At 43.1% G+C, this 21,846-nt stretch overlaps 1 protein-coding gene across 1 annotated transcript in view; it reads right to left on the reverse strand.

Moving 5' to 3' along the window:
- Nucleotides 1-21,769, reverse strand: part of TMTC3 (transmembrane O-mannosyltransferase targeting cadherins 3) — a 36,411-nt gene extending 14,642 nt beyond the window's left edge. Inside the window, exons 1-9 of the mRNA XM_081211215.1 lie at nucleotides 21,570-21,769; nucleotides 14,468-14,562; nucleotides 12,951-13,166; nucleotides 10,590-10,808; nucleotides 8,019-8,118; nucleotides 6,207-6,322; nucleotides 3,833-4,005; nucleotides 1,990-2,242; nucleotides 339-487 (exon numbers count right to left, since the gene is read on the reverse strand). Of these exons, the coding sequence (XP_081067341.1) occupies nucleotides 339-487; nucleotides 1,990-2,242; nucleotides 3,833-4,005; nucleotides 6,207-6,322; nucleotides 8,019-8,118; nucleotides 10,590-10,808; nucleotides 12,951-13,139 (1,199 nt within the window). The 5' untranslated portion in view covers nucleotides 13,140-13,166; nucleotides 14,468-14,562; nucleotides 21,570-21,769. The remainder of the gene's footprint in view (nucleotides 1-338; nucleotides 488-1,989; nucleotides 2,243-3,832; nucleotides 4,006-6,206; nucleotides 6,323-8,018; nucleotides 8,119-10,589; nucleotides 10,809-12,950; nucleotides 13,167-14,467; nucleotides 14,563-21,569) is intronic.
- Nucleotides 21,770-21,846: the final 77 nt, after the last annotated feature.

Genomic DNA, 21,846 nt, shown 5'->3' on the forward strand with positions numbered 1-21,846 from the left:
CTGTGTTGATTTTATTCAAGCTGCATTTTTAGAAAGAGCGGGTTATAAATTATTAAATATTAATAATAATTATTGTTGGAGCTTTATCCTCATATTGAAGGACAGAGTAGCAGTTGTCACATTTGTCACGGGATATCCACAAAAATGGCCTCCTGGCCAAATGGAATGACACATACGGGCACATTAACCCATGACTTTGCTAATCATGTTAATGGAAAAAGATGGTAAAGCGAGTTAAGAGCTTGAGCCACAGAGACAGCTGCCATGCATGCAACGCCACAACATTAAATTGCCCCGTGAACCCCAGTCTCACCCGCAAGCAGTAACTTTTAACCTACCTGTTGCTTGAGAGCTTTTTCCACCCATGGGCTACTAGCATGCAGAATCCCATGCTGGGAACATACAACACTCGCTCTGCTACTACGAAGCCAACAGGAAAAAAAAGGTTGGAGGCTGGGATGAATGGCAACACTATTAAACAAAGTGCCTAAAAAAAGCAAAAGAAAAAAAGACACACAAACACTAGCTAGAATTGCAAATTGTGCATATATTCATATAATGTATTATTCACTACATTTCTTTACCACCACCTTTCTTCTTTGGCACTCTGACATTCATAATAAAACAACAATAATTCTGAAATGCAAACTGCATGCCTTCAGTTCTACTGAAACCATGACCAACAGCACACTTGATCAAATCTGTAGAACAAGTGAGCTGTAAAATGAACGGAAGAAAAATCTCGTTATGGCTTCAGCTGATCCAGATTGCAAGACATGCCTACTCAAGAGTCCTGAATCGCCCGGGGGACTGCTCCTATATTGAATTTTGTTTGAATTCTCACACCATTTCTGTAGCAGGGATGGCTGTTAACAAGTAATAGAGCAGCTGCCAGCATCCTTGCTGTTCACAAATTTTGATTCATCCCTAGAATGAGCGTGTGGGGGAGAGAGAGAGAGAGAAATCATCCTGTCCTAATGTTCACACTGTTCCTAGTGCTACTGGCATGATGTCGTCGTAACCTGACAAAAAAACTTTGCTGCCAACACGGCCCACATTGCGTGAACACATTACCGAGGGGGAGGGGAGGGATACATTACAAGGGGCGATAAGAGTAGAGGGGGAAATCGGCAGTCACGAAAGTACACTGCAAAGCAGACAGTGCAAAGTTAGAGATACACTGAAAAATGGAGCAAATGAATGGCAAACTATTGACAAACACTACATACCATGCAACCTTAAACTATAGCTATACAATGTACCATTTTGATGGTTACCAATAACATTCTTAGGAGCATTGATCTAACTTGGCTTGATATGCTGTCATGCTAAATAATAGAAAGCCATGTTAGGACCTACTAGGTGGTGGTAAGGAATACATAAAAGAGAGTTAATTTAGGGGTTCTGTTCCTGGCCCTCGTGTTCGACAGTACATTCTACCCTTTTCCAGGTCCAAAAGGACCCACATGTCAGTGAATGAACGCAAAATGGTCTAACAAAGGAAGCAAAGTAGTGGAGCTGAATGAGCACATATGTAGCAAGGATCAATTAATATGAAGCAATGGAATCTGGCAGTGCAAGTCCCTGGTGCATGGCCCCTAAAAGGTGTATGAACACAGCTCATACCCAAAGGCTCTAAAAGGAAGGAAATGGATTTCCCTGTTAACCAGTTTAAGCAGCACTTTAAGGAATCATTCTATCAACACTAATGCATCTTCATTTTCTGGCACTCAGGGCCCTTTGATGCGTCTAGTGTTAGACTTAAAGAGCTTCTCAGAATCAGATTCATGAAGAAACCTGCAAAATAGTTTCCATTATAATATGAATATGAATACTTTCAGGTAGAGTGGCCGGATGGAGACAGGCACCAGGAGACTGGAGCAGGGGAAGGGTTGTCTGAAAGAATAGCTAAGGTGATTTTCTCCTGTGAATTCTGGTCATGGTCCATTCTTCCATTTCAATTCTAAATCACAGTGAGACATCATTTACCATCAACACAGTCTTGGAAGAATCTCCAGCATAGCGGAGACTGAAGATGAGCAATGTTCCCAAAAAGCAGAAGAAGGCGATGGTGGCAACATTTCTGATGTCTAGAAGAGATTCTACCAATGGTATGGTGCCCATCGTCCAATCGCAACACAATTCCGAGGGATTAAGAAGCAGCCAAGCATTCACAGGAAGGAGGTAGTTGAAAGTCAGCTGCCTTGCAGGAGATGGACTGACAGCAGCTGGGTTATCAAACCTAGTTCAAAGAAACAACAAAGGTTCTGTTTTAAACTGAGTAACAGGAGATCCCAAGACACTGCAAAGAACAGCAGATTCTGAACTTAAATCATAGTAATTTGCCGTAAGAAAAGTTGGAGTGAGGAAAAAAACCTTGAAACCTCCAACTCCATAATTCTTCAAGCTTTGCCAAGATTAACAAATATAAGCCGTAACAGTTAAGTCAATCTGACAGCGTATACTCTTTCTCACTGCTGCTCAGCGACCAGAAAGGATTAAGGAGAACCTCAGAGTGTACTGAAGTCCACAAGTGAATCATGCAAGAGTACATCTGGCCTGCAAGGGGGAGGCTACATGTGCCTTCTGATTTCTAACACCCTGTGTGTAAGTCCCTTTGCCTTCAAGTCTTTGTAATGACCTAATAATGAGTCACAAGTAGAGGTCAAGTTGAGGCCTGTCTGTTCCCCCAGCAACTCCTTCAGGAGCCTCACCTTAGAACAAAAACCACTGAAGAAAAGAGATAGCCTAGTCGTTGTCCGGCTGCATTCTTATCCACCTGAACTACTATAAAATAGAATCAATCTGCCTCATACACTCTGTCTCAATAGCATGAGCTACTAGTGTAGAACTGTGCTTCTGTCAGAAACACACATCAGCCATGCAGCCAGTCATCAAGAAGAAGGTTGAAGTATTACCATGAGGTCACTTGCAAAAGAATGGCTAGCATTCTGAAAATGCTCCCTTTAATTAAAAAAGTTGGTTTATTCCATCTGCAATGACAGAACTGGCCATGGCTTGGAGTTAGAAAGATGAGCCACAAGAGACTTCTTCCCTTCCCTCTCTCCAAGCGTATTTGCAATGAGACTGGAAGCTTCCACTTCGATTTTAGATTAACCACAGTTAACAGGCATGCTGCCTGAACCCGAAACTGTGGTTATTAATCTCTACTACAGTCAGTGAAAATAAGATCTCTTCATATCATAACTATGGTTAGCAAGAACAAGTAAAGATTAGCCAGTGTGGAAAGCTGTGGTTAATCTAAAATGTACACAAAACCTTTCATATCCTTCCTTGTGGCTTTGCCGGGGGGGGGGGGGTTGTTCAAGCCCAAGACTTGCCGAGGCTCATTGTGAAACATTAAATTGTGATTTAGTAGGCATTTGGTGAGAACAAGATGACAGACAAAATGGACCACTGGACTGATGGACCAGCAGGCTTTGCATATCTTCTTCTCAAGGACATAAATTAGGGACCAGTTACAGATAGGTAGCCGTGTTGGTCTGCCATAGTCAAAATAAAAAAAATCCTTCCAGTAGCACCTTAAAGACCAACTAAGTTAGTTCTTGGTATGAGCTTTCGTGTGCATGCGGTGTATCTGAAGAAGTGTGCATGCACACGAAAGCTCATACCAAGAACTAACTTAGTTGGTCTTTAAGGTGCTACTGGAAGGAATTTTTTTATTTTGACTATGAATTAGGGAGATAGCTTAGTTTTCAGAGAAATCAAACGCTATAAAAGAATATCAGCTCTGCAATAAATCCAAGTGGACACCTGGTGGAAACTTACTCATCACCAAGTTGTAATACTGGGTGCTTTTTTTTTTTTTTACCTTGTAAACACTGGCAACTGCGACTGAATGACCTGGACTCTGATCACAACAAGAAGCAGAGTACTGAACATCAGAACTATCAGCTTCAACAGCATTTGGAGCATACAGTAAGGAATGCTGCCTTTGCCTCGGAGAATCTGTAGCACTGTATCCCAAAGAATAGGCAAGGTATACTGGGGGGAAAAGGGGGGGGGGAGAAAAAGCTTAGTTTTCAAGCAAAGTAAACCTTTCAGTGCCATTCACTGCCATGAACCAATACCAGCAATGAATACAGTTATGGTTAGTTAAATTGATAGACCACTTCTCAGTTTTGAAGTTCCCCAAACAGCGTACAATAAAAGCGCAAGCAATAAAGTCACATAAAGGCAACAAGAGGCAGCATAAAGTAAGCACAGCCATAAGTACTGTCCACGAGCCTTGCAAGAGTGAAGTGCCTCTATGGATGGCATTAATGGTTTGCTGCTGCTGTATTTTTTATAGATTCCAGCCGCTGGAAGCTTTTGTGGTGGCTCTATTCAGTCAAAGCAGCCTCTGCAAAGACTCCACAGCTGCTGGGCCATGCAGTGCCCCTGCTGTCATGTACTTCAGAGGTTTGCCAGGCTGAGTTGCTTTCTCTGGGGAGTCGTGACATGCCAGTGAGGCACACAGGGATGAGCCATCCCATTTCGCAGCCCCCGCCTCACTTACTGAGGTTGTGCAGCTGTGGCAGCTTCTGGTGAGATCTCCTGGGAACCCGCCACCATGCAACCCCAATGGTGGCAGGGCACCCATGGGAGTGCCGTGCCACAAGATTTTGCCACCCAAAGTGGCTGCTTCAGTGTGCCTCATGGGCAGTCTGGCCCTGGAGGTGTGGACTGCACACCTAGTCATCGCCAAATCATTAAGGATTCCCCCTCCCCATTTGTTGGATCTCAGACAAAAGATCTTTCTGAAAATAAGGGCCTAACTATTTTGCTTTTAGGGAGAAAGATGCCTACCCACTGACCCATCTATCCACCCACCTGCCTATCTAGCTATAGCTATGTATCACAGATGGCCAACCTATGGTCCTGCCCATGAGTAGGAAGAAAAACCCAAAATCCAATTTGTGACAGTCCCCTGCAACACAATGTTTATTACCCAAACTTGCAAAATATCTAAGAATGCAGATATTGCTTATACACACATTATGAACAACTTCAGAGAACCTTTTCAGTAAAGAAGAAACGAGGTAGATTCAAGAAACGCGAGGATAGCATGTTTTCCAAGTTAATTTTAAGGACTGGGGGGGGGGGGTAGAGGAAATTTATTTGTCTCATTCTCAACCACCGCAATTATAACTTCTAAACCTTGATTAAAAAGTCTTAAAGATCACCAAATTAAAAAGTCGGCCTGTTTTAAATTGAAAACATTTCCACTGATATTTTGTTGGGTGCTTGCATGCTCCCCTCCCCCCCCCCCAGCTTTTATACTGTAAGCAGCATACATTTACGAAGGGTGATTATTTGATTACTTATTCCCCTATTGGCTCAGAGGTGGATCTCTAGAAATATGAAAGAGTCTGCGCTCTCCTCCCCAGTTGCCCCGCCCTTCTCAGAGGAGCCAGAAGAAAAGCCAGGATTTTGTAATAGGGTGGAATGATGCTAAGGAAGTTCTGTTCAACTGGCTAAGTGGGAGGGATGCTTTCAAAACATCTCTAGATGGTGATTGATCTTGAATTGCTTTGAAGACAGGTGAAAGAGGATCCTGAGAGACGTTTAATGAATAGGGAAATTAATCAAAGTCTTAATAAAGAAAGACACTGAAAAACGGCTATATGTAATCACATGATATTATGATGAGGACTGATCTGAGGAGCCAAAATATTTTTATTGGTTCAGGATGATGGGTTGCATTTATTAAGCTTGCTTGGTTTGATTTGTGAATAGAAATCATGTGTGTAAACTGGAAATGTATAAAAGCCCATTTCTTTGGATGTGGTTCTTTTGCAGCCTCCTCATTTTTGAGGCTGTCCCTATGCACACTGGTATTTCAATAAAGGCCTGTTTTTTCACTTGAAGCCTGCATCCTTTTTATTTTTGGTTTCTGGGAGGGTAACCTGCAGCCTAGGAACCCCTTTTGAATTTCTCCAACAGTGGCACTGTACCTTGTGAGTCAACCAGCTTGGAATGTTTTCAGTCTGTCTGTTCTGGCACAGCAAGATTGACTAGATTATCTTGAGGTGATTTTTAGTTCTATGCTGCCACAAACCTTTTGAGGGGTGCAAGCCACCCACCCAAGCATGACAAAATAAAATAAGTGGTCACATGAGCACGGTGTATTATCACAAAATTAGAAATGTGCACAATTCTTGGGTTAACCACAGGCTTAGAATGAGATCGCACAAGTTCCTTACCCCTTGAGCTATAAATACTTCATAGACACAACAGATTCCCACCACTGTTATTCCTTGTTCCTTACATAATGTTGCCACAGCCACCAGAAACACAGTCACTGCAATAGGAGTCCACACTGCAATGCAAAAGAGACAAATGGTTAGCCGGCAAAAAATCTAGGGAAAGAAAAAGGTGTCATTTGTAAATGCTGAGAGCATTAGCAATACTTTATGACTTGGGAGCGATCATCAATTTCCTTATCCTTTTGTAGACTAAATGAGGTGGGCAAGCCAATCATACTGGGTTGAGCAAAGCGCATTCCTACTGCTAGTACAGTGGTACGTTGGTTCTCAAACTTAATCCGTTCCGGAAATCCGTTCCAAAACCAAAGCGTTCCAAAACCAAGGTGTACTTTCGCATAGAAAGTAATGCAAAATGGATTACTCTGTTTCAGACTTTTAAAAACAACCCCTAAATCAGCAACTTAACATGAATTTTACTTTCTGACAAGACCATTGATCCATAAAATGAAAGCAATAAACAATGTACTGCAGTCACACAATCAATCAATCAGTAGCTGAACTGGGTTCCACACAGTTACAAAAACAAAACAAAAAGAGCAGCAAAAGCAAAAATGCAAAACAAATAGCAAAAGCAGACAGACCTCAGCGTAACAGCCAAAAGGGAGCACGCTCAGCTTCCAAAAAAAGTTTGCAAACCGGAACACTTACTTCTGGGTTTGCAGTGTTTGGGTTCCAAGTTGTTTGAGTACCAAGGCGTTTGAGAACCAAGGTACTATTGTACTGAAAGCTAACAATAATGTATCATTCTCACCTACTGACACAGACTTATAAAGCAGTCCTTATATACACTGCCTGTTTCTGAAGTTTTTAGAGGTGGCAAGTAGGGCTATAAAAGGTAAAGGTAAAGGTACCCCTGCCCGAACGGGCCAGTCTTGACAGACTCTGGGGTTTGTGCGCCCATCTCACTCTATAGGCCGTGGGCCAGCGCTGTCCAGAGACACTTCCGGGTCACGTGGCCAGCGTGACAAAGCTGCATCTGGCGAGCCAGCGCAGCACACGGAACGCCGTTTACCTTCCCGCTGGTAAGCGGTACCTATTTATCTACTTGCACCCAGGGGTGCTTTCGAACTGCTAGGTTGGCAGGCGCTGGGACCGAGCAGCGGGAGCGCACCCCGCCGCGGGGATTCGAACCGCCGACCTTTCGATCGGCAAGCCCTAGGCGCTGAGGCTTTTACCCACAGCGCCACCCGCGTCCCTAAGTAGGGCTATATGTTCCTTTAATAATGAACCTAAAAACTGGCATTTTAACAAGCACATTCAGATGAAAAGAATCCATCCTAGCAGCTCCTTTCCCACCTGCAGCATCTCCAGGCAGAGTTGAGAGAGACTCTCATCTAAAACCCTGAAAAGCCACTTCCAGGCAGCATAGGCAATGCTGAACTGGTTCGACCAATGGTCTGACTCCTATGTTCCAATGGATAACCAATGGGAACTTCCTATGTTCCTAATGATGCTTGAGGCCAAACAGGGTTTGAATGAGGAGTAAAAACAATCAGAATGCATTGATTTAAGAAGAGTGCCTCTTACACTCACTAATTCTTACCAGTAGTGTACTACTACTGGTATACCACTGGTAGTAAGAACTACTACTACTAGGACTGCACTATTAGTACTCCACCTTTGACAGAAGGAAAGGGAGCACCAGAGACCAACACAAAGGGCAGTTTTGATAGCTTTCTTTTGCGAACTACACCCTTAGAGGTCATTGTGTCTGTGAATAAAACTACATGACCCAAAGCAGGTATTTACCAATCGTGTTTTCTGGACCTCTGGACCTGGTATATGACAAAAAAGCAGCTAGGAAAAAGATGGAGGAGAGAAGCTCTGCTCTGCCCACTACACCAGTTACCTAAACAGAAGAGGAGAGAGTGATCGTTAGGTAAACAAAATTAGGATGTAAAGACAGCAGATAAACCAGCTATGCAAGTGATGAACAAAGACTGCAGGATAAATGCAATCCTTAGGGGCACCTGCACCAAAAGTAAACTAAATAAGAAAGCAAAGACAAGTGGAATGAGCTTCCACTACTTTGGTGACGGACGATGTCAAGTACAGCATTATTGTGCCCTCAAGTGGCTGATAAATGGAAGTACTCAAATCCTAATTAGGATTGCTCTGTTTTTTATGTACAAAACGTGGTGAGAAAGCATGCCTAACCAATGACATTTTCGGCGGATGCATTTATAGTCTCACCATGTGCAACATGCACAAGTGCTTGCTCAAAAAGACATGCATGCACCAATTTCCACAGGGCCCAGCCTTTCCCAGGGCGCCCTCCAAGGGTTACAAGACCACCACCATTCCTGAACACTGGTCATACTGGTTGGTGCCGAATAAAGTTATTGCCCAAAATATGTGGTGGGCACCAGATTGGGAAGACTGGCCTTTGCCTTAATAAATTCACTGTTCATTTTTTGAGGCTTTTAGTAGCTTATAAAAGCACCACAGAGGAAAATAGAACATCTTCTTTAGCAGAACCATCTCCCAGGAGTTGAGTGCTTGGAGTTTGACTGTTATAAACTTTCAATGTTGTTTATTTCTACAACTGATCAGCCATGTTTAGAACTTGCATTTCAAATCCACGGTTAAACTTCTACTCCAGTGCTACTCAAAGTGATGGTACACAGGCTGGTGCTGGTCTGTGAGTCTGGCTGCTCGTCCTCAGCAACTCTATCACCGCATCTGTGAACTGCCCTGAGACTCCCAGGTATAGGGCAGTATTTAAATTCAATAAACAACAACAACAACAACAACAACAACATCACAGCCCAGCTTGGGCAGGGTGCTTCATGGACCAAATACAGTTGTACCTCGAGTTACATACGCTTCAGGTTACAGACTCCGCTAACCCAGAAATAGCACCTCGGGTTAAGAATTTTGCTTCAGGATGAGAACAGAAATTGTGCTCTAGTGGCAGTGGGAGGCCCCATTAGCTAAAGTGGTGCTTCCAGTTAAGAACAGTTTCAGGTTAAGAATGGACCTCCGGAACGAATTAAGTTCTTAACCCGAGGTACCACTGTATGGTACAGGCCCCTGGCATATGGCGGGTGGGGCTGGGATTGCCAGTCCCCCAGATCAGATAGCTTGAGAAGCACTGCTCTACGCTGATTTATCTGGCTAAATTCAGAAGCTTCAATTGGTGCAGAAGGCAGCTGCCTGCAGGAACCAAGTGATGGGAGCACGTAATACCCTTTGCATTGGTTTGTTTCCTGGTCTAGTTCAAAGTGCCGCTTGCTGCCTTTGAAGCACTAAACCAGACAATGAAAAGCTGACTAGAATTCAACACCCAGCATCCCTGAGCACTGGACTTGCTGGTTGGGGATGATGGGAGCTGGAGTTCCCCAAATCTGGAGGGCATGATGCAAAAGCTAAGATATTGATGGCACTCACAGACAAAGTGTATCTTTTGAAAAGGGGCTCAAGGAGCAGTCAGGCTTATGAAACTGCCCAAACTGAACATTGCAACAAGAAGAAAGGAAACTGCCTTATATGAAGTTAGACTCTATAGCTCAGTACAGCGGTGCCTCCGGTTGTGCATGGAATCCATTCCAGAGCTCCGGTCGGATCCAGAGGAATTCGCAACTGGAGGTGCCTGTTCTGTCCATGTGCACGGTAGAGCACTTCTGCACATGCAGCGAAACCCAGAAAAATACTTCTGGGTTTGCTGCATGCGTAACCCAAAAGATACACAACCAGAGGTACCACTGTATAGTCAACATTGGCCACAACTCTCCAGGATTACAGAGAGGGGACCTCCGCCAGTCTAGAGAAATCAGGGGTTGAACCTGGGACGTTTTGAATGCAAAGGATGAGCTAGACCACTGAGCTTCAGCCCATGCCCTAACAGGGATGGAAAGAAACAGAGAGAGAAAATTAACATATTAATCTAGGCCATCATCCAAAGGATTTGTTCATGCAAATGAACTATGTAGCTAGCAGAATTCTCTTTGTAGTTAACCCTGATACAATTCCCACAGCCAACAAGGTAAGCTCATTTTAAAGACAAGTGACAGCTTATTTCAATGCCTGTCATTGAAACCTACCACAAAGAAGATGACAAAAAAATGCTCCAGTTGTACTCTTGGAATTTTTTTTTTTACCGTGCCAAACCAACTTCTTGAGATTGTTGGAATTTGAAAGTTGACAAATTCAACACACCATGGTCTGATTTAGGTCTGACTCAATACACGGCCGCTTTCTATGTTCCTATTCTCTTTCCCAAGATAGATACAAGACTGTCATTGCTGACAGTTTGTCATTTGTCGTTAAGAGAACTATTCTTTAACAAGAACTCAACGGAGCCTTTTCAGGCTTACTTACCGCTTCAGTGTGTATTGGATGCACTGCAAAGAGTAAGGAAGCAACCAAACTGCTCCTGTTGTCCAAGAAAAGCTTACAGACCTTGAGGAAGACAATACAAACAGCTGCATGGAAGATGACGTTCAGGAAGTGGTAAGAGACAGCATTTAACTCGCTGAACAGGTAGTTCAAACGGAACGTGAGCACAGTGAGCGGCCTGTATGACTTGTGACTTCGCTCCTAAAAAACAGAAACACACAGACCCACATGTAGATCGAACTGGGGGGGGGGGAAATATATCCATCTTTGTGGTAAAATAGCTCAACTAGAGCATAAAATCAGAAGCCTAAAAGCAAGAGGCATTGCAAATAGTTGAGTCTTCCCAAGAAGGCAAACACCATAAAAGAAAACCTCCCAACATTCAGAAAGGTATTGCTCAGATTCAGGCTTCACAAACATGGTCACTAGCGGCAAAAAAACCCACCTTAAGCAATACAGTCATACCTCAGCTCCTGAACCCTTTGGGAGATGACCATTCTGGTTCTCAAACACCACAAACCCAGAAGTGAGTGTTCTGGTTTTTGAATGTTCTTTTTAGAAGTCGAACGTCCAATGGGGCTTCCGCTGCTTCCAATTGGCTGCAGAAGCTTTCTGCAGCCAATCAGAAGCCGCACTTTGGTTTTTGAATGTTTCAGAAGTCGAACGGACTTCCCAAACATATTCTGTTTGACTGCACACACAAATCCCTGCCCCTGAGACTGCTGGGCATTGTACAGAATTCATAAGAAAGCCTCATACTCTACATTAATAAAGCTCAGCACAATGTGAGACCTTCCCAGTGCTCTCCCAAGTCTGCTGGCTTGCGGAGAAGACTCGAGGGAAGCTTGGGAGGTTCCTTGATGTCCTTCTGAGCTATGGATACATTCACCCCAATTCTGCCTGTTCAGCCCAGTAGCATAAAAAAAGAACACAATCCAACTCCCCTGCAAGTTTATGTCCTTTGATTATTTGTTTACTGCAAACCTTGCAGTTTTGCAGATGGGGCTTGGTGTCTAGATCATACAAGCAGAGCCCTGAAACAAACTGCTGAAGATAGGAGGGCTTCTGTTCGGGGTTCCAGCCACTCTTTCCCTTCTCTGTCTGTGCCTTGTTATATCTTTGTTCCACTTCCTCTTAGTGGCCCCATTCCATTCCACTTCCCACCTGCTCTACAATCCCGCACTCAACCCAATCAGACAGCAATCCATAGCCATTGAGTCCTTACTGGTGGTTTTGTTTTTTTTAACAGACATTTTTGGTGCTCCTGCAAACCTCATGGTTACCTTGCTCTGCCAATACCTCCCATCTTTTTTTTAAGGGTCTGTTATTTTGGCAACATTTGTACAAGCTCATGAAGTCATGAATTGGACATAGAGAAAGTAATATTGCTCTTCTCTTGGAACTACAGCTCAATGTCCCTGTATTCCTTTGTGTCCAGGGATAAGCAAACTTTTTCAGCCGTGGGCCAGCCCATTGTCCCTCAGACCTTGTGGGGAGCCGGACTATATTTTGAAAAAAAATATGAACGAATTCCTATGCCCCACAAACAACTCAGAGATGCATTCTAAATAAAAGCACACATTCTACTCATGTAAAAACACGCTGATTCCCGTACCGTCCTCGGGCCAAATTTAGAAGGCGATTGGGCTGGATCCAGCCCCCAGGCCTTAGTTTGTCTACCCATGATCAAGACTGTGAACATATACATTACAAAATAAAGTTTATGGAAGGTATAATACTAATTTTTCAGCTTTTCTAAAAATCTCATTAAGAACTTTAAAGTTTGGGTGTTGTGAGCCACTGGCCTACTTCAGATAATTATACATCAACTTAGTAAAGGTAAAGGTACCCCTGACCGTTAGGTCCTGTCGCAGACGACTCTGGGGTTGTGCGCTCATCTCACTTTATAGGCCTAGGGAGCCGGCATTTGTCTGCATACAGCTTTTGAACAAAGTCCCTTCACTCCTCCTTTTGCAGGAGTAACATCTAAACCAAGAAATTTCTAACAAACCACCATTTCCCAATCTGGGAAGGTTGAGTTACTGGTTTCTGAACAAGCCAAGATCTCAAACTAGTTCAAACTGTGAAACGTTCTGGTTCGTTTCAAGTCTGGTAACCCTACTTTCCCAGTATGGGTGGAATGGGAAATCATGGTTAGAGATTTCCTGACCTAATTGAAGCTTGCAAAATGGGAGGGAAGGGGATGCAGACACAGGCAAAAAAAAACCTCAGTCAAAAACCCGTTTAAGCCAATATATGATTGTCCTAATGTGGCCAATGTTTCAGCTCAGCAAGACACTTTAAAAATGCTGTCAATATTTCTATAGGATGATAATCAGTTACCTCAGACATAGGAGTCCCCCAGAAGTCATTCAGGAAGAGATTTTTTAACGGAGTAGAAGGATGCAAATCTTTGTTGTCCAAAATGGCTGAAACGTCGTCAAAAACAAAGCCACAAAACAGGCTGTTCCAATAGCAAGCTGCCACCACTCCAACTATTAGTGTAATTTCCTTTAGGTTAACATAAGCCATCTTCTCCGGAGCTCTCACAAATTATAGCTGTGGAACAGATTCAAACATGTCTTAATCTTTTTTTTTTTTCATAAAAATCGGCGTTTGCAAATCAAAATGGCTAATTTAACAAGCACAGCCTTTGCCAACCTGGTGCCCATCAGAGGGTTTAAATCCAAGCCATATATTTCAGTGTTCTCACCTACTGGTATTTTACCAGTGCGGTCATATGAATGGTGCAAAGGAGAAACCTACAAACCTGAATCCTGAGACAACAAGAGGAGTCAGGGTAGTAGCGTTCATCCCTGTTTTAGGTGCAATCCCATACCTGGGAGTCAGCCTTACTGAACACAAATGACGATTCCTTATGAGAATACAAACTTAAGATTGAGCTGCTAGATTGAGTTTATAAGAATCATAGAAGGAGAGAATTGTAGAGTTGGAAGGACCCTGAGGGTCATCTAGTCCAATCCCCTGCAATGCAGGGATACTTTGCCCAACATGGGGCTTGAACCCACAACCCTGGGATTAGGAGTCTCATGCTCCACCAACTGAAGTATCCCAGCAGTAAATAATTACTCCTAGCTCACAGCGCTATAGTTTCATAGCTCTGTCTCTTAACCACTGTACGGTGCTGGTCTCCAGAAGCAAATTTATGGAAAATTCAAAATATTCTTTCACTAGTTGTTGCTTGTCAGGGTTTCAGGTCATTTCCCACCTCCATCAGTGAGATCAACCACATTATAAAAAAACAATATGGGGATTAGTTGCAGATACTGGCTTCTATTAACAACCTGGGGTTCAAATTCTGATCTCAGGAACAAAGAGACATGTCCCAAAATAACACAAAGAATGCCTGCTGCTAAAAAAAAAAAAAAAATCAGTTATGCTCTTTATATTAGAAGGAAACAACTACAGTGGTGCCTCGCAAGACGAAAATAATCTGTTCTGTGATTCTCTTCATCTAGCGGTTTTTTCGTCTTGCGAAGCAAGCCCATTGAAGGATTAGCGGATTAGCGCTATTAGCGGCTTTTAGCGGCTTATCTGCTGATCGGATCAGCTGATAAGCGGCTTAGCGGCTTAGAAAAAAGGGGGGAGGGGAAAAAAACCAGCAGGAACTTGCAAGACATTGTCGTCTTGCGAAGCAAGCCCATAGGAAATCTGTTTTGCGAAGCACCTCCAAAACGGAAAACTCTTTCGTCTAGCAAGTTTTCCGTCTTGCGAGGCATTTGTCTTGCGGGGCACCACCGTACCTAGATTTTATCTGGGGTGTGCATGTAATAATTTAAAACAGTATGAACCTGATGACCAGCGTCTGCTAAACATCTTTAATAAAATCTTTGACTTACGTTTCAAGCACAGTATCTCTTCATTTAAGCATTCTCATCTTTAAAAATCTGTTTCGAAGTCACTGTGACCAGCATCGGATTTTTATGGATCTTTACTAGAAAAACAGAGAATAATAATTATTATTATTAGCAAGATAGTTAACATTTTGCTAAAAGAACTGTGATTTCCCCATACAGTTACAAAGCCCTCACACCCAGATAGTTGAAAGCTGACAAAATATATATTTTAAAATACTGCAAGGTCTAACAAACAGGATCGTATACAAATAATCGTATATACAGGAAATAATTTAGGAAACCACTCTTTAAATTACTTCCAAAACCATCTTCTGTTTCAATGCCTAAATAGGGCTTTCCAACTGGCAAACGGAACCCCATTAGTTTATATCTATTTTATAATTGATTTTATAGATGTAAATAGCTTAGAATTCAACTTGGCATATAAGCAGTTTATACATTAATGAACAGTAACTAGTAACATTTGAAGATACCTGTTTAACAAACTTGGTCTCTAATATATCAGAACTGGTATATTATTGTAGCATGTTACAATGTACACGTCCCACATGTACAGTTAAACATTTAGGTGGAGTGGGGAGGAAGTTTTTAGCAATTCCCCCTCCCTACATCCCATAAATCTGCTCCAGAGGATTGGGGGAGTCCCCAAGGGGCTGCAAGGGGCAGCGGAAGTTGCTAAACATTGCTTGCCTTCCTCTTCTGCTCACAAAAGCTTTAAAGTCAGTCTTGAAAGTGTGTGAAGAATGCTCAGAAGAGGGATCATAAACTCAGAGGTTTAGCCCATGCTTCACCTAGAGAAAATTCAATTTATGTCTGACTAGGAGAAACAGGTCAAGTTTTACAAAAGTGAACAATATACCCATACTGCTTTAATTTTGCACAAAGTTCACATTTTCTTTGTGCATCTTTTTTTTGGGGGGGGGGGCGCAGAGTCAAAAATACACAGCAAATTCATAAAGATCTCTGTGCAAGAGCTCTTTGCCATTCACCTTACTGATCACAGCCAGATGCATATATGTGCACAGAGCAATCTAAAGCACCAGTATGAATATGAGAGTCTCTCCATTTGTGCAGTGTTCTGCTTGCCTATTTGTAATAATATTTTTAAAATTGTCCAGTAGCACCTTAGAGACCAACTAACTTAGTTGGTCTCTAAGGTGCTACTGGACAATTTTTTATTTTTTTAATTTCTTTTGACTATGTCAGACCAACATGGCTACCTACTTGAATCTTGCATATTTGTGTCCTTCAGAACTTCAGGTGAAGTATTCATTTCCAGTACAGTACACATTTATGTTATGGAATAAAAAGATTGTGATGTGGGGTGGGAATTTTCTAGCCCTTTGCTTTTCCATGGAAATCTGTCCATTTTTTTGAGTTCATTGCTAATCATTCCAATTGCAAATACAGTATTCAGCAACCATTTTTAGCTTAATTGACTCAGTATAAGTAAAATAAACATGTTCCATGTAAATTGCTTCAATTTACTTAGGAATGTTTTCTATGCCAACATTTTCCAGAAAACACACATCCCTAACATTCTACAGCAGAGAATTAAAACACGCTTAGTAGGTTCTCTCTCTCTCTCTCTCTCTCTCTCTCTCTCACACACACACACACACATTTGGTGTGATGCATAGGTGAGAAATCAGAAGACAGTGAATGTATCTCGCACTCTGGGAATTAGAAAATAAAAACAACCAAACATCAGAAAGTTCACAAGCTGTCAGTTAAGATCTCCAGAAACACACTACAGAGGAGAAAAAGAAAAGATGAAAACCAACAAAGAGAACTCTGTCTTCTTTTCTTCCTAGTGCTATTTAAAGAGCAATTAAACGGAGACCTGCCTGCCATAATGCACACAGAAGGGATGCAATTTTTATGTCAGGGAAGATGTCGCTAGGATATAGGCACCCAATGGGAAATGGGCAGGCTTCTGATACAAACTAAAAAGTGTATATAGGAGTCAAAATCTACATTGAAAATGGATCATTTCTAAAGAGCTAGATGCAGCTAGATTCTCCCCATTATTAGTTTTTTAAAAACAAACAAAAAATCTTATTAAAGTTGGTATACGTGGTTCTTCTGATTCAATCCCAGCAACAACCCTGTGAGGTAAGTTAGACTGAGAAGCAATGATTGTCCCACGATGAGCTTCATGGCTGAGTGGGCATTTGAACCCAGGTCCCTCAAGGTCCTAGTTCCACACTTTAACCACGAGAGAAAACCATTTGGCATCCTCAACTAGAGAAGCTACACAGACTCCTCTTGAGAAGACTACCTTTTGATCTGCCCTCATGAACCAAGTTCTCACTACAGCAGGGATGGGCAACCTGTAGGCCTCCTAAGGTTGATGGCCTATAGCTCCTATCACCCCAGATCGTTGGACATGCTGGATGGAATGGTGCGAGTTGGGAGTCCAACAACATTGGGAAGACCACAGGTTCCCCATTGCTGCCCAAGAGACTGGGCAGGCAACTGAGCCTTCATATGCCCCATCTGACTATTAATATCAATCAAACACCTTCACTGTATTCTTACTGGCACCTGCTAGAAACATTCTTGTTCAGACAAACCTACCCAGATGTTTAGAAAGCTGGTGCAAGTTTTAATTTGTTTCAGTCTGTTTTTGTTTTCACTTTTTGCATGTTTAAAACTATTGCTATACACAGTGGTACCTCAGGATGCAAACGGGATCCGTTCCGGAGCCCCGTTCACATTCTGAATGTAACGTAAGACGCGACAGCGCATCTGCGCGTGCTGCGTTTTGCCGCTTCCACACATGCGCGTGACGTCATTTTGACTGTCTGCGCATGCGAGAGCGGCGAAACCTGGAAGTAACGCACTCCGTTACTTCCGGGTCGCTGCGGAGCGCAACCCGAACGTGCTCAACCTGAAGCATATTTATCCCGAGGTATGACTGTATTATTATTTTTTAGTGATAATATCATTGTTGCACCTTTTTTGGAAACCACTTTGGGTTCTTTTCTACGATCAAGCGGTATATAAATTATAGGAAATAAATAAGTAGCTGACAAGGTAATACTTCATCCCTAGGCATGTACATGGACTACTTGTGTATTGGTGCACGCACACAGGAAAGGTCTCTAGAGACACAGAATGTCGTATTTCCCAGTGAATTTACCTTTAGCCTACTGCAGAGAACCTGGAACAGACAAGGATTTCCCATGAGTCAAGGGGGCAAGGGAATCTTTTGTTTATATCTTCAGCATCTTCCCATCTTGCTAACTCAGCTACAAATGATTTCACAATTCGTCTCAAATGAAGAGGGATTATGCAAGAGCAGGCAACTGGAATTATACCACTAGCCTTGCCCCTTTTTTAGGCCTCAAGGAAAATGTTCGCTACTGAAAATATAGTCTGCCTGCAAAGGTGAAAGAATTTTTGGGAGTCTCCCCTTCAGTAAAGGGTTTGACCACCATTGCACAAAACTACTTTAAGACTTATGATCACTTAAAGAGTTGCTTGTAAAAACATCAGTTGGACCTTTTCTTTGTAGCGCCTGCAGATCTTGCATGTAGCCCAATAGTATGTTGAGAAGATTAGAAAGAGAGTTGCCAGGCCTGGAATGGCCCTTTGGACATTACAAAGATGGCTGTGCTTCATTTCTTTCTAACATCCAAGGTAAGGATCTCCCCAAGAAGAAGAAGAAGAAGAAGAGTTTGGATTTGATATCCCGCTTTATCACTACTCTAAGGAGTCTCAAAGTGGCTAACATTCTCCTTTCCCTTCCTCCCCCACAACAAACACTCTGTGAGGTCAGTGGGGCTGAGAGACTTCACAGAAGTGTGACTGGCCCAAGGTCACCCAGCAGCTGCATGTGGAGGAGTGGAGACGCGAACCCGGTTCCCCAGATTACGAGTCTACTACTCTTAACAACTACACCACACTGGCACACTGGAAGGGATCTTGGCTAACTATGAGAAATAAAATGTGTTGGGAAAAATGAGTCATGGGTCTGGTCCATCCCTCTGTAGATTCACTCAGACAGCTCATGAACCATGGATTACATTTCAGATGACAATGCTGAGCACCAATGCCCTATGGGAGAACTGAAGTGTCTGGACATATTGTTCCACAAAACTAGATAGTATAACTAAGACACTGAAAAGATCATATAGGGCAACTCAATGATGTAAATCTTCCTGAATTCACTCACTGTGAACAGAAAGACATGTGCTACAAACTGTTTTGAGGAAGAAGCCTATTGTGCACTTGCGTTGTTAAAATGTGAATGGTGAAAGGTTGATTTCTTCAAAATGTGGTAGTCAGACTTTTGCCTGCAGCCCAACAACTGAAGCACAGAATTCCAACCTTGTTTCAATTTCACTGATTACTTGGTTTCCAGGCTCCTTTCAAAGCCCAAACTCGGACCTCCAGTTGTTTTGGGACTACAACTCCCATCATCCCGAGCTAACAGGACCAGTGGCCAGGGATGATGGGAACTGTAGTCGCAAAACAGCTGGAGGGCCAAGTTTGACCATCACTGCTAAACAGTCTTGAACCTTGCTATCTCAAGAAGGGTCTGCCCCAGAGCTGCTGTTCTCTATGCCAACATCTTGGGTGGTTATGTGAGCAAGCATGAGAGACAGAGCCTTCTTGGCAGTAGTGCTTGGACTATGGAGTACCTTCCTGGTGTCTTTTTATATGGAAACAAAACATGTTTGATCTTAGCAGGTTTCAACTGCATAATTTCTGCTGCTGGGTCTTATTTTTGATTGTTGCTTTTTGACAGGATTGCTTTAAGTTTATACTTTGCATAAAGGCAAAAAACTGGAAGATCTAGAATGCTGATCTTTATGATGGTAATCTGACAAATATAGGAAGATGAAGTGCGGAATTGTAATATGAATCCATTCTCCACACCTCATTGCACATAGTTATCAAAATCCAGAGGATCACACACCTAGAAACATTTACAGTATAAGTTTGAACTGCTGGCAAACTTGTTTTCTCCTGCTCCAGAGGATAGGAACTGAACCAATGGCTTCAACTTACAAGAACAAAGAAAGAAGATTCCAACTAAATATCTGGAAGAACTTTCTGACAGTTACAGCTGTTCAACAGTGGAACAGGCTCCCTTGGGAGCTCTCCTTCCTTGGAGGTTTTTAAGAAGAGACTTGATGCCATTTGCCATGGATGCTTTAGTTGAGATTCCTGCCTTGCAGGGGGTTGGACTAGATGACCCTCAGGTTCCCTTCCAACTGTACAATTCTATGGTGCTTTTGTTTTTAAAATTCAAACAAGCAACACAGGAAATAATCTCATACTGAGTCAGTCCATCTTGCTTAATACTGTCTACAGTGCACTACTGACAACAACTCTCAAGGCATGGAACATTCCCAATCAAACCTTCTGAATGCAAAGCACTGCGCTACAACCCTTCCCAAAATCTTCAAAAGGAGTTTGTGATATGGTGTGGAAATCCATTGTTTGGACTGGGGCTTGAATCACCACATCCAGTTACGGTACGGTATATTAAAAACATCTTTGTCGAACTGGAGTAGAGTCAATTACTACTTTTGCAACAACCATTTGGCATTCTGCATCACACTAATTGCTTTAAAATGTTTGTTTGTAAGGTATGCAAGCTTCTCTCTGAGCATAAAAAGAGCAATAATGCATTTATAAGAGAGCTATGATCTTTTTATTGGTTCTTAAAGAGAGAGTCTGGGAAGTGACAAGCTGATAATATCAAGAATATTCACATGTAACAGATTATTCCTTGTCAGGCTTATGCTAACAAAAAAAAAAAAAAAGGACACATGAATAATGAAAGAAGACAATTAGAATGCCTTTGGTTCAGTATTGTTGAGCATCCCAATTACTGGACTGTTCTTTACTCAAGCTGCTCAAGGCTGCTTATGATAAGAGGTCAAATAAAACAAAGCAACATTGCAGATGGGGATAAGCAGTCAGAACTACATTTTGCCTCAAAGTTTCAGGCTCCCCCTCCCCAGCTCATAGTTTGTAAATGGTGAATAGATACAGCATAGATACAGTCACCAACAAACATTAAACCTTTCTAATAAATTATCTATGCAGAAGGAAAGTGATACCCAAGTTTATATATAATTACTGTGTGTGTGCTCGGGTATATATTTCCTCTACCCACTTCCTGTTCCAAAATGAGTTTCGTTGCAGCCTGATCTCCAAAGCATTCCTTAACAAATGTTACAGCTTGTAAAATAACAAAACATAACAGCAGTCACTTTACTCTGCATTGCTACTATCTACTTGATGAAATCAACATCGTAACGAAAAACGCCACACGTTACCGTAGTTGTAAGGTTTGCTCATAACTTGTTACACAGTAACTGGAATCTCCACAGTATAAATACAGAGAAAGTAAGAGAAAGTAGCGCTTAAGCCCCATGTAACCAATCGTATCACTCAGTTGGAACTAATGTGCAGCCATTTAACTTCGCTGCAGCTTGAGGGTGCAATCCTAAACTCGCTTACTTCCGGAGTAGATCCTATGGAATGCACGAACACTTGCTTCCGAGTAAAGATGCACGGGATTGTGCTGGGCCTACGGTGCACTAAGCAGTTGGGAAACACTTAGGTTTTCCCATGGGGCATGTGCAACTATTTTCTTGCACTATTTTCTACACAGAGAGCACTTTCCTCTCTGCCCCGCCCCCCCATCACGCCCATGATATGCACGAAGAAATCCACGACTTAACTCGGGGGTCTTCACAAGCGTCACGTGTGAACACTCACGCTATACACCGCAAGCCTTTCCTTCGACCGTATCTTAGCAGTACATCCTCCCACCTTAAGGGAGACCGCGAGCTGATGAATTGCACGCGAGGTCCAGCGCGCAATTCCAAAAGCAAAGGCGATTCATCCCTACATCGGGTTGAATCCTGTACCTGGTATGGAAGCTGCAGCGCTCTCCTCGAGAGTCGCGCAAGAAACCGCACCGGGCAGAACCAAGCCTCTTCCCCTCCGTCCCTCTCCCGTCCCCGTCGCGTGGGGGCCAAAGAGCCAGCCGCTCTCTTCTCTCAGAACCCCGATCCAAGACTCTCCCCGCAGCTCTTAGCTGCGCGCGATCCTGTACCTGGGTTCGCCTGGGATGCACACGCTCTCCGCCATGTCTCGCTCCGCTGGTGCTTCAGCCGCACCTCCTTGGGAAAACCGAACCCGGGGCGAGCGATCGGAGCCTCCCTCCCGTAAGTGCGCACGCGCAGACACTTCCCCCTGTCACCCACGGAGCTCGGCAAAGGATGCTGGGAAGCCCGACTCCCTCCCCCGGCATTCCAAGCGGTGGATACTCCGCCGACTTCTGCCTCTTGGCCGGCGCGGAGCAGCCTGGGATATGTAGTCCTCCCCGTGGC

This window comes from Podarcis bocagei (genome assembly GCF_964188305.1).
Source record: "Podarcis bocagei genome assembly, chromosome: 10".
In the NCBI taxonomy this organism is placed as follows: domain Eukaryota; kingdom Metazoa; phylum Chordata; class Lepidosauria; order Squamata; family Lacertidae; genus Podarcis; species Podarcis bocagei.